At 45.7% G+C, this 12,453-nt stretch overlaps 3 protein-coding genes across 3 annotated transcripts; 2 read left to right on the plus strand and 1 right to left on the minus strand.

Annotated features, from left to right (window-relative positions):
* Window positions 1-581: 581 nt before the first annotated feature.
* Window positions 582-3,912, minus strand: TREMEDRAFT_63970 (uncharacterized protein; the record flags this gene model as incomplete). Its single annotated transcript, XM_007006159.1, has 9 exons — window positions 582-642; window positions 779-960; window positions 1,182-1,315; window positions 1,483-1,573; window positions 1,746-2,212; window positions 2,409-2,784; window positions 2,987-3,052; window positions 3,097-3,220; window positions 3,512-3,912. 9 exons carry the CDS (start codon window positions 3,910-3,912, stop codon window positions 582-584), a joined length of 1,902 nt encoding a protein of 633 aa, XP_007006221.1.
* Window positions 3,913-5,364: 1,452 nt separating this feature from the next.
* On the plus strand, window positions 5,365-7,125 carry TREMEDRAFT_32877 (uncharacterized protein; the record flags this gene model as incomplete). Its single annotated transcript, XM_007005934.1, has 6 exons — window positions 5,365-5,443; window positions 5,604-5,738; window positions 5,997-6,151; window positions 6,293-6,480; window positions 6,576-6,707; window positions 6,783-7,125. 6 exons carry the CDS (start codon window positions 5,365-5,367, stop codon window positions 7,123-7,125), a joined length of 1,032 nt encoding a protein of 343 aa, XP_007005996.1.
* A 3,469-nt stretch (window positions 7,126-10,594) lies between these two features.
* On the plus strand, window positions 10,595-12,100 carry TREMEDRAFT_63973 (uncharacterized protein; the record flags this gene model as incomplete). The annotated part of the gene is made up of 5 exons (XM_007006160.1): window positions 10,595-10,609; window positions 10,672-11,197; window positions 11,218-11,336; window positions 11,381-11,516; window positions 11,592-12,100. The coding sequence occupies 5 exons, from the start codon at window positions 10,595-10,597 to the stop codon at window positions 12,098-12,100; spliced, it is 1,305 nt and encodes a 434-aa protein (XP_007006222.1).
* Between the last annotated feature and the right edge of the window lie 353 nt (window positions 12,101-12,453).

A 12,453-nucleotide genomic window follows, 5' to 3' on the forward strand; every position in this document is an offset into this window, starting at 1 on the left:
GGTTTTTTTCGCCCCCCCCCCCCCCCCCCCCCCCCCCCCGGCCCCCCCTCCTTCTGCAGTGCATGCAGTATCATCTCCTCTGACCATCTGAAAGTATCAACTTTTTTTCTCCTGGCCTCTGATTAACCTAATATCTGACAAGTCACAAGATGATAGCTAAACCATTTAGACATACTCATTCTCATCATCACCGCGGTTTTCTGGATATCTTTCTTCAATTACACTCCCAGACATCTAAATTATCTTCATCGACGTTTCTCCTATCATGTATTTGACGACGAAAATGTAGATGTAGATGTACGGTTTTTGTTCAGAGGTTTGGTATTTGGTAGTGTGGACAATGTTCGGAGTGGGGTGAAGCGGATACGGGGAGATCTATGATATCATTTTCTTGTATCCAGTACTAACTTATGAAGGAAGTCGGGAATGCGAATGAAGGAAGGGATCAAGAAAGTATTAGACCATGATGGAACACAGATATATATATATATATAATATCAATGCATATGCTAATATGTATGTCTGATCTATTCAAGATACCTTTTTAAACCGAGATTGTTACCAGAAGCTAAGGAAGGTCGTCAAGTGTAGGATTTATGATATGAAGCGGTTTGTCGATCTGGAGCTGTTAATCGGGCGTATCTGTCAATCAGCAAGGATATATTTTGACGAACAGATCGAGATTACAAGACATGAGAACGGTGTAGAACAGAGACAAGGACGTAACGAGTATTGAAAGAGGAGAGAGGTGAAAAAACAATTACAGAAAGACACCCACTCTAGTAACAATCGAAACATGTAAGCTTGCATATCTTCCCATCTCCAAAATTCCTCTGTAAACTCTCTCCCGTGCATCGCTATTTCTCGGGCTAGATCATCACGTCCAGCTACACGACCCTCTGGTGAACCAGAAAAGAAAGACATGATGTGGTATATATCGGAATAATCAACTTTGCATGGCTGAATGTAAGCGATTGGTCCATACTTGCAACATGACAATGATCGAAGGGCAACACAACATCTGAGCGGATCAGAAGGACGGGAATCATCGAGATATAATCTCAACAAGGAGTAGCATAGAGTCTCAGTTGAGTAGACAGATAGATGGTCAGAGTAAAAGGTAGATGTGGATGGTGAAAACACAGAAAATACGCATGTGATATGGGGATGACTTCACTTACAATGTAATGATACCACGGTATCATCCAATCAGAGTACCACTCTGGATATATAGTCGATTTCAAAACAACACTTCCTGAGGATAGAAGACGATGAAAACGGGATGACCAGCCATTACCATCGACATCGAAGACGTCTATTCATTAGTAAATTGACCCATGCTCTGCAATCTCACGACCTGCTGGGCCGAACGACGATGATATACTTCACTATTGACCCTACAGGATGTGTGGATTCCAAATGGTCAAAGGGAAGAGTTCCACGTGCTAGATTGAAAAAGAGAGTAGAAAATCAATAACTTACATTTATACTGCGCTGCTTTCTCTTGAGGAACCCGATCGAGAAACTTGATCTCTGAGGCCATCTCGTCGCATGTTCCATCTTCTTGCTTACACTGAGATGTCAGCTGACATATTTTCTCTCCCACAAGATCAGACTTCCTCTTATATCCAACAGGCACCGTACGATTGAAGTTTAGTTTTTACTTCGACAAAGGAAAAGAGAAAAGAGGGTTCTCAAGTAAAACGATCCAGAAGGAGTAAACATAATGTGAGAGCAAAACTCACCTGATGTGGTTTTCCCGACATTCCGACATCCAAATAAGCTTCATTCAATTTCCCCACACCCCATTTCTCTTTTTCCCACTCCCTCCCTCTTTTCACCCAAACTTCCTCATCACCATCTCGTCGTTGAGCCATCAAAGCTAATCGAGTCCTATGACTCTGTCTCCAGTTGTAATTCTTCCTCTTACTATATGCATCACCCGTACCACTCCCACGCCAAAACAACTTGTTCACTGTTTTTTCTTCCCATGGCGAGTACTTCTCCTGAGCCGCGGACGAAGAGAGATTTGCAAAGGCCTCCAAGGGGGTGGTGAGGAATTCGGGATTGAGACTAAGTTTGGAATATTGGAATAATGGTCGGAGAACGGTATCACGAGGTGTATCGAAAGACAGAGCTCCGTGAAGATGAGTAAGACGGGGATGGACACAAAAGTCAGAAGCCGTTTGATGGTCATATATGAATGTCGTTTCTGAATCTCAGCTGCCTTCCAATTCTTCACCTCAAAAATGCGTTATGGCATTATCCTCCCAACATCACCATCCACTGGGAGCGAGTGACTGAAGAGGAAATCGTTGTTGTTGAAGAACTTGGAACGATGAAGGAGTGTATGTCTGTCACGAACGACGCGAGGAAGGAAGAAAGTGGAGGCGAAATTTCCAACTCACCCCTCTCTGTCAAAGGCCCCACCATCCTCCCCTCCTGGATATCTAAACTCCTATTCCAAGCCGGACTTCCTTCCGGACAGGCACTAGCCAGACCACCCACTGCTACTCTCCCTTGCGTCTTTTCATATCCCTTCAAATCCATCTCCGTCAGAAATCGACCCTCTCTCACTGCCTCGAGAGCAGCTTGCCTTTGATCGTCACCCAAAAGGTTTTTGCCCATATCATGATCTGAGCCATAGAAAGTGACATCAGTGTAGAAGTATTGGGCGATAGGTTCAAGCAGATTGAAAAGAGCTTTGGCACGGACGGAGACCGCACGTTCGCCCGAGAGAATAGATTCGGTTGTTGGGGAGAGGTCCACGCGGCGGATAATCAGCTAAGTCCAACGTTCACTTTCATGTGATGTCAAACATAGAGCAAGCATATATATAGAGTGACAATGTCAGAAGCGGAGACAGGGAGTGGCCGTGAAGGGGTATTGAGATCATCAAGTGTCTTGATAAATAAGCAGAATGGGGCAAGGGGGATTCGACAGGGGCAGCTCACTAAGTCCACTTCGTCTCGCTCAACGAATGTACTCGTCTCCTGAACAGCTCTGGCGACAATGCTAGGAAAGGCTCTATATCCCGATTGATCTGATCATACTAACCATCAGCTCCCACACAGAGCTGCCAGAAGACGAACTCACATCATCGACTATACGGACTTTGTTCCGTTTACAGAACTGCCACCATTCCTCAAAACCTTTAGGAGGTGCACGATTATAGCGTCTGGTATATTCTGTCACTGCTTGAGGGAGGGTTTTGCTTTGTCTGCATGTCAGGTGGTTGTCCTCACTTCATCTGGGCGTACAATGGAACGGTATGGAGTGGGGGTTGAGGAATGAGAAGGATGATGACCGAGTGTGATGATGCGCTTGGATTGATGCTGAAGGGGCAGACAGTCATGACATATTACAGTATACCCAAAAGGAGACTTTACGGTGAGTAACCGAGGACAAATTTGATGGAAATTTTGGGGTCCGTCCGGCAAGTTTGGGGGGGGGGGGAATAGCTGGTAAGTTGTATGAGGTTACTGGGAAAAAGGACGAATTGAACACTCACCTAGCCAGCAGAGTTTCCCATCTTTGTTTCCCAAGCTCTATCAAAGTTTCAATAGGATGTCTATCCCTAACTTCTTTCAATCTCTTCCTATCCTTCTTCTTCAACCCCACCCCTCCATGTTCAACCAGTTCATGTACGTCCTCCCACCCTCTGACCAAACCATCAGTACCGTATTGCAGCCCCGGTAGATCCGCCACGCTCTGAAACAGGGCACTCGAGGATTGGGAGATGAAGTTTAACCATGAGTTCTGACCGGAAAGACCGAGGTCGAAGGGCGGATGAGCGGGGTCATCGTGAGATGGTGTTAGATGACCGTGAGGTGAGAGGAAGATGAGAGAGGCAGCTAGGACTAAGAGGAAAGAGAGGAAGAGTGTAGCGCGGGAAGCACGGAGACGGAACATGGTGAGAGTTGAAGTTGAAGTATGTCCTATGGCCCCCGTGATGAGGTGAAGGTGAAGTGATGAGAGAAAAGTCTCTGATGGAGGGGACACCCTATTGATGGTGTTGCTCCACAGCACCGAGAGGAGCTGTCTCCCCGTAAAGCCTACCGCGAAACCCGAGAAGGAGAGGAGAGGAGAGAGGGGCTGTGGCACAAGCTATGCGCTATAGTGCTACAGAGACTGTTGGCAGATGAGAGAGTGATGCAAAGATAACTATCCTTTTTGCTACAGTATCTTCATTCGGTTAACTTTGACGCCCTCAAGACCTGGCATCGTGCCACGTGGCATAAGGTCACGTGTTTATCTTCAAGCTAGCCTTGTTCAAACTTCAAATATCCTTCCCTCTCAAAGATGACACCCGCAGAGCCACCAAGACCAAAGAGACAGAAGCTAGATGTGGAGGATGTAGAAGCTAGAGAAGAGCGGTTAGGTGCGTCATCTGTGATCATCATCTTCTTTCCAGCTGACAATCAGGGGGTTTATTCGCGAGTTTATCCAAGACGGACTCGACTTCGACGAAGAGAGAGGTGGAAATAGGTCCATTGCCGCCCAGCGATGGTGCGTTATTCTCGTCATACACTTTCACATTCAGCGAGCCGAACCCATCACCACACTGACAGATGATTTACAAGGTCGGACTCTCAGCTGATCTACAGCCCTTGCCAGGGCCAAAGCATTCCTACCGCTACTACAAAAATCCAACGCTTCACTCCTCAAAGCTCAACGGTCCGATCCGACATATGGGAACCTGGAAGATGTTCAAGGAGAGACACGGGTGATTGAAATGGTCAGTTCCGCCTTGTTTTGGTCAAAATAATAGCTGATGCCTTAGGATTTAGGACTTGGTGTCTTTGATATTAATGGTCAGGTGGAAGAGGGCAGGGTAGATTTAGGTCCAGTGGTGGATATGCCTACTACATCTCCCGAGGACACGGAGACGAAGGATGGACGGAAGATTGAGGAGACCGCTGGGAAAGGTCCAAAAAATGGAGAAGGGGTTGAAGTCGTGTCGCAGAGAACACAGGGAAGAGATTTTATTGGCGTCATATCCGAGAAGAAGCTAGGAGACAAGCGATAAGCTCAACGGGACGCAAGGTAAGACGGGGGGTGAAAGGCATAGTCAGTTGCGTAAATACTTCGCCTAGGGGTAGGAGTACATTCCGCCTCGATCTATGTACTTGTAGCATTTTGCATATGTATCTTCATCACCATCTTCATTGGCTCGGTTACTTCTTTGGCGCTCGAGTCATCTCCCCTCCCCCAGGTAATATCATCTCCACCGAAGAAGATACTCATCGCCATCAGATCCGACGAGCTCACCATTTCGATCGCCACCGCCACGCCACGTGTCACCTTGTCTACGCGACTGAAATCTTTCCTCCAACCCACTTTCTATCCCAAACGACTCTGGTCATGGGTTTACTCAGACTTGTTGTTTGTATCACTGGAGTATACGCTGCCTTCTTATTATGGGCCATCGCACAAGAACGACGTGAGTTTTTTCTGGACTCCTCCTCCATTTTACCCTCAAACTTTTCACACCTCTTTCTGGCACTTTCACTGTGTTCAACTCTTTCCCCACAGCTGTATGTCTCTTTCGTACTTGAATATGATGAGTCATCTGGAATCATATCTGAGTTACTGACAATCAGTGTCATCCCCATTCCCCTCCACCCTCCCCACCCCCAAAACCCAATCCGATCCAGATATATTCCCCTCACCTTTGTTCTTAAACTTCGCTCAGGCCGTCGCTTCTTCCCTTTCTGCGTGCCTATATCTTCTTTTTGGTGCTTTGAATAGAGGAGATTTGCAAAAGAAAAGTCTCATGGAAATTCTTGGATTCGACCTGTTGTTCAACTTTCCTCAATATGGGTCTTCAAGTGCTACTCCCACCCGAGCCTTACATCTTACGAATGGACACAGTGCGACGAGCGGGACGAAAGAACTTGATGAAAAGAACACAGTGACTTCACGCAAAGAAAATGGGGACTTTGGATCTCAGGTTGAGCCATCCAATGGGGTCCAACAAGAGAAGACAGAGCCAGGGAAATTATCTCAGAGAAGAATAAACGAACTTGGACAAGGGAGAAAGACTTTAATGAGACTCTTATTACAAGTATCAATTTGTCAAACTTTAGCTGGTCCTATTGGATTCATGGCTTTAAGACATATTTCTTATCCTACTATGGTACTTGGCAAGGTGAGCACTCTCCTGTTCATCATGATATCTAGTCTGGTCAAAAACATCATATCGTCTTGCCCAAGTCCTTCTATTCATCGGGGAATGCGTCATTGCTTTCCTCTCGATTGGTACTCATGTAACTTGTAAGCTGATAGCTAGTCTTGTAAACTCATCCCAGTCATGCTCCTAAATGTCATCCTTTACCGCCGTCGGTTCTCCGCTCATAAATACGTGGTAGTAGGATTGGTCACTGTGGGAATTAGCATGTTCATGTTGCTTGCTCCTTCAAAGGGGAAAGGTAGGCATAGTGGGGATAGTATCTGGGGGTTGGCTTTGTTATTGATCAAGTGGGTGGTCGTCCTCCACCTCGTCGTTATCCAAGAACTCAGTCATCATATCAGAACCCCTTGCTCTGCCTCTTCAGATCGGATACTGACCGCAGCTTGCTCATCGACGGAATTACCAACTCGACCCAAGATCAAATATTCTCTTCCTACCCCTTGACGGGTCAACAGATGATGTTACACATGTCCCTCTTCTCTCAAATCCTTCTTCTTCCCCCTCTCCTATTGCCGTTCCCTTCGCATCCATCCTCTCTTTTACACTTTATCCCCTCTTCAATCCTTCATCACCTCCCTCCGTTATCTAGTCACCACCTCTCTCCATCCTTCACATTATCTCCTCCCGCCATACTATCTTGTCTCCGTTTCCTTCATTCTCACCCTACTTCCCTCCCTCCCCTCCTCGCCTATGCCTTACTAGGAGGTCTAGGTCAACTATTCATCTTTGAAACAATCCAGCATTTCGGTTCCCTCACTCTGGTAATGCTCACCGTCACTCGAAAATTATTCACCATGCTCCTAAGTGTTGTCGTATTTCATCATCGTTTAGCGTGGGGTCAATGGTTAGGCGTGGGGGTGGTGTTCGCGGGTATAGGGGTGGAAGCGGGAATGAAAAGAAGGGAAATGGTACGAAGAGCCAAGCGGGATTGAAATGTTACGACTACCTTGAAACACACACTCTCTTTCTCTCAAGTCCTACATCTGACCCTCGAGTTAGCGTCAGTGTCGAATCTTAGGACGAGATCATCATGAACTGGTCAAGCGCACCACAAACAAAATGGTGGACAAGTGTTTCTGATGCTGTTCATTATATGGCGGACCCGTCCGCGTCCGTCCGCGCGTCCCAGCCAAACTTTGCTTCCGCCCGGACGGGCTCGGTCCGCCCAAAATTCCCCAAAGTGGCAATTGTCCCGCTTTTGATAATCTGCGTCCTAATGAGTCCGCCTGCATTTCCTAATTCAATTAGAAGAGCTATGTCGTATAATTGAAGTTATACTGCCAATTGCCCTTTAGTTATACGACATTGTTTTCTTAATGCATTAGTAATCTTTTCCAAGCAGTCAATGATACAACTTCTCTTGAAGTAGTTCTTCTTTTCGTTCAATCTTAATCCTTTGCTGAAGTCTCTATATTCAAGTATCACTATGCCTCGTCATCTTAAAAGTAACCCACATTCAGAAATAACTCACCCTTATAACAATCCTCAAGCACAACATGTTATAGACGAAACAGTGGAGCTAGGAGAGTTTATTTTGTCTTCCAACAGTCGAAAACAATACAGACCTCGACAACAAAGGTGGAAAGAGTGGGCTGATAAGCAAAACTTCTTTGAACGGTGAGTAAAGGACTCTTTCCTGCTCAAATTCGCTAATTCCTGCAAATTCTTGCTCAATTGTGCTATTTTGAGCGGACTTGTGTTTGATGGAGAAAGGAGGTGCCTTTGTAAACAATTAAAGGACGTCAGCTGATCTATAGCGACATTGTTACTCCTCAACATGCGTTGTTGTTTTTATATGAGGTTGTTTTGCAAGGAAAAGGCAAAAAACAAAAACATGTACTTTCTGCTGCTGAAATCGACAACAACATGCTAGATGAAGCGGAAATCGAACCAGAAGAACTCACGGTAGAGGAACGCCTCGAGGAAGTCTCAAATGATGATGAAAAACGAATTTTACATCAAACTCAAGCAGAAATCGACATGCTTTTGAAAACAGTTCCGTCTTCATCCAAAAATATAGCCAAATCAGGTAAATATCACTGATTCTAGAACAGTAAATAGCTAATAGTCAAAGCTTTAGACGTTATCTTAAATTGTACAATTAGTCCTAGCACTATTCTATCATGGGTCGCTGCTCTTGTTAATCTCTGGCAACAACAATCAAAAAGAGGAATCAACAAGACTTCTTCGCCCCGTAGCATCTACGTTATGACAATTGTGAACATATTAATCAAATTTGACCAACGTAGAAAGAGATTAATGTTCGCCGACAAAGGAAAACGTAAGTGCACATATTTTGCTTATAAAACGGTCAGCATTGATAAGTAGAGCTTTATTATGATGGCTATGAAAGTACAACGCAATTAAAACGTTCTTTTGAGCATTACATGGCTCGAAATAACGAAGAGGGTATCAGAGATGCTTTAGCGCAATCATTAGGAATATTTGGCATGTTAAGAGGTGATAACCAGCGCAGTTTACTCTTATCGGACATATCCTCTGAAATTTCTAGCAGAGAAGGCCCGACGTCTTGTTTATTCGTTGTATTGGTCATACAATCAAGCAAAACAAACTCCTCCGGTAAACCTCAGTACACTGCGTTTATCAGAAATAAAGATTTAAGAATATGTCCTGTCTTCCACTTAAGTCTTTACTTATTTGCACGGTAAGCCGTATTTAAACCCAAGTTCTCGATATATACTAAATTCTAGCTTTTATTGTGGCTCTTCACCCGCCGGATTTCCAGATATGTCAGCAAGAGCTAAATGGTACGATTTACCACTATTATGTGATGGTAAATTACGAACAAAACCGATTTCATACGATACTCAACGAAGAGCAGTTAGTGATGCGCTACATGCCGCCAACGTTCACACATATCAAAAAACACATATAAATAGACGTTTTGGTGCTCGTTTAGCCGAACAAGGGGGTGCAACATCAGAGGAAATTGCAAGAGCCGGACATTGGGCACATTCGGTTCTAGAAAATCACTATTTAACGCATATTCCTCGTCGACCGGTGCGAGCTCTTGCTGGTTTTTCTATTGAGGGCAATAGTTTCTTTCTTTCGAGAGATATTTCGCCTCCTGCAACCCTTCTACGCAAAGTTTTTCCTGAAATTGAGAAATGGTGAGCTTAAATCGCGATTTGATTCCCACTCTTGCTAGTTTGTGCTAAAATTTGCTAAATTTTGCTATTTTGTGCTCTTGCTGACTCTCAAAGGATAGGAATTCTCGATTCTAGCGTACGTCCGGAAGAAGAGCTTACTAGTCGAATGTTTCTTCAAACAATGGGTCATCTCCGTGAATCATTTCTACAAGATATTGTACACGTTCGCAAATGGTTTCCATCGCTTTACATTTTTAATCATCCTCTTTTCAAAGACGAAGAGTTCTTATCCTTTGAGGAACAAGCGATTACTAGAACGATTGCCAATGAAAACAAATATGATGATCGTATTGCTCAAGCTTTGCCAATTTTACACGACATTCTACAAACTCAAGCTCAAGCACAACAACAAACGTCACATGATATGGTTTCACGCATTGAAGAAGTAAATAAAAGCCAAAGACAAAATAACGAGCAAATTCAAGCCGTCTTGAATGGAATTGCGTTAATACAAAACGGTCTTAGCAGTCCACTCCTTTTTCCGCCTATATTACAGTCTATCTTACGTTGTAACGGTACTGGAAACACGACGACTAGGTCGCAGGTTGGGTCGAACTCGATGGAGGTCTCGTGGAAGTCTAGGGGCTCTGGTGCTAATGGATCGTGTCTCCTCTGCAATCGATGTAGCCAAAGAATGATATTGAAGAATCAGCAAAGTTGGTACTTTGCTGATTGTACTATATACTGTCTACAGGTATCCGTCTCCTCTTCTCAGTCCTCTGCAAGCGTCCATGTACATACTCGGACAGGTGAAAAACCGCTTTGAGCAAACCCAGTGGGGAAAATCTCGAAAGGGGAAAACCCGTCCCTACCTACTGCAGCACTGCCTCCAACTCCCGCTTTCCTCTGTCCTAATCCGTCGAACTCGATAGAGTTCCCTCGATTCGTTGTTACCCCGTAACAAGTTTCCCCCCCTGTCTCAAGGATCCTCGCCGAGGATCCTGAACCCTGTAACCAGGTGATGCACATGGATTGTTCTTAGACACCTTTGGTGCGCCCTGACATCATACCCACGCTAGTGTGATGGTTGCCATGAAAACGCGTCACCCGCACGGACCTCCAATGTGATCGAGAAATTACTGACCAAGTTACCTCCCCGTCTTTTTTCTCTTCTTTCCTCCTCATTCTCTCTTTACCTCTTGTTTGTCATTCTTTTTACTTATCTGTCATTATCCATCCATATCTTACTCATATCTTAGAGCATCCTTCCAACTCTGACCTGTCTGTGAGCATGTCTAAGCGTACTGTAAGCAATTCTCTTCGAATTCGATGCACTTCCTCCTGTTTATCACTGGCTGACGAGATTAGTTGTCCTCGTCTATCTCTTCTCGTCAAACTCGGGCCTCTACTGTGGCCATTCTCCCCGACGTCGATCCCGAACTTCTCATGCGTCAAACGAAAAGAATGAGAATTACTTCCCAAGCGCCAGTTCCCTCTCAAACTCCATTGGTTGACGCTTCTCGAAGGGCTCTCGACACCATTAAGGATCGATATCAATCCGGCCCTTCTCGCGACCAACAATCGTCTCTTCTCGATGACGAGGTCATCGAGCAATATATCGACTTCGAAGCGGGGGCAGGGCCATCTACCACTGGTGAGAACCCATCTCCTGCGAAATCTGTCGAGTCCGAACACGGTACCATCGTTGAAAATCAAAATTCTCCTGGTAATAAGTCCCCTGTGCCACCTTCTGATTCCGAGGGGCTTGTCGAGGTTCCCCATGAACTCGAAACCATTTTTCACGCCCCTCGCAAGGTTCCGGTCAATGATGAACTTGCTAAGGCTCTGGATGCTCGAAAAGACTCGGAAATTGGTGAGATTTCTACAGAATTCTGTGCGTTTCTGACTCGTCAGCTACCCTCTGGGCCCGCCTTTCTTTCTCCTCTGTTCGTCACGCTCTGAAGGATGAAGCCCTCGATCGCTTTCGCGAGACTGGGGCCATCAAGCCCACTGTCAAGTGGTTTGGTAACGCCGTGAGCTTTTTCTCCTTCGTATTCCACCGAATTCTAACTGTTAGCTTGATCGCTTGGCCCAAGGTTGGCGACTTCGTAACAAGAATGGCGCTGTTGTCCGTCTCGAGGGTGAGCTTTGCTCCGATTGCCAGCGTCGTCTCGATGGTGGAGAAGATTTTCGTGTAGGTTGTATCGGTCCTCGTGAGTCTTCCTACTCTTCCTGTTCGATATTGATGCAACTTAGTTGGTGGTGTTTGTGGAGAGTGCTCCGCGAAGGGAACTTCAAAGTGTTCGGTGAAAACCAACAATCCCGAGTCCAAATTTCGCGAGGTATCTATCTTCTTCCTTCGAACTTGGTCGATGTTGATGTAAAGGGTATTACTGTCGGAGCCCAGACTGTTACTTCCAAGGTTACCTTCGTCCTGGAGCACGAACTCTGTGCTGTCTCGGCCCGATATCGATCCCTTTCCTCCCAGGATCAATCCTCTTCTCTCACCCAACTCTCCGCTTACATCCACCTCTTTTCCTCTCTCCTTCTTCCTCTTCCCCCAGTACATCTGGGCCTCTACAAATCTCTTCATCTCATTCCTTCCAACTACACCCCTCCCTCTCCTTCTGAAACCTTGGATCATCTCACCTCTGCTGCTGATCCAACCGGATTGACTTCTTCTCAACCAGTCGCCGGTCCCTCCTCTTCTCCCCATACTCCTCTCCCCCGCAATGTCATTCGTATTCCCGCCTCGGTCCGTCGTCCCCGAGCCAATTCTACCACCTCCAACTTCTAGTGTATTTTTGTCACGGCCGTCGAACAACTACTTCTTAATAGACCGACGGTCGACGAACCTCGGCTAACTTCACGCTCTGAGTCGATGTCTCACCCAACCAGGAGGGCGCAGACGTCGAAAGGGGTGTAACTACGGCGTACTTCGGCGTAGTTACTCTAACTAGGGTTTTGATCTACTGATGGCGATGTATCTTGATTTATAGCTATCTCTATCTGTCTTTTACTACTGACAACAATCAAGGATCGCTGAAGAACTTCAGCGATCTTCTCAGCTAATATTATCTACTCCTCCTAGACGTTCATCCAACCCTCTCGCGCTTTGACGTACTTCAACGCACTTCGTCCAACTTCCCC

This window comes from Tremella mesenterica, assembly GCF_000271645.1.
Source record: "Tremella mesenterica DSM 1558 unplaced genomic scaffold TREMEscaffold_9, whole genome shotgun sequence".
In the NCBI taxonomy this organism is placed as follows: Eukaryota; Fungi; Basidiomycota; class Tremellomycetes; order Tremellales; family Tremellaceae; genus Tremella; species Tremella mesenterica.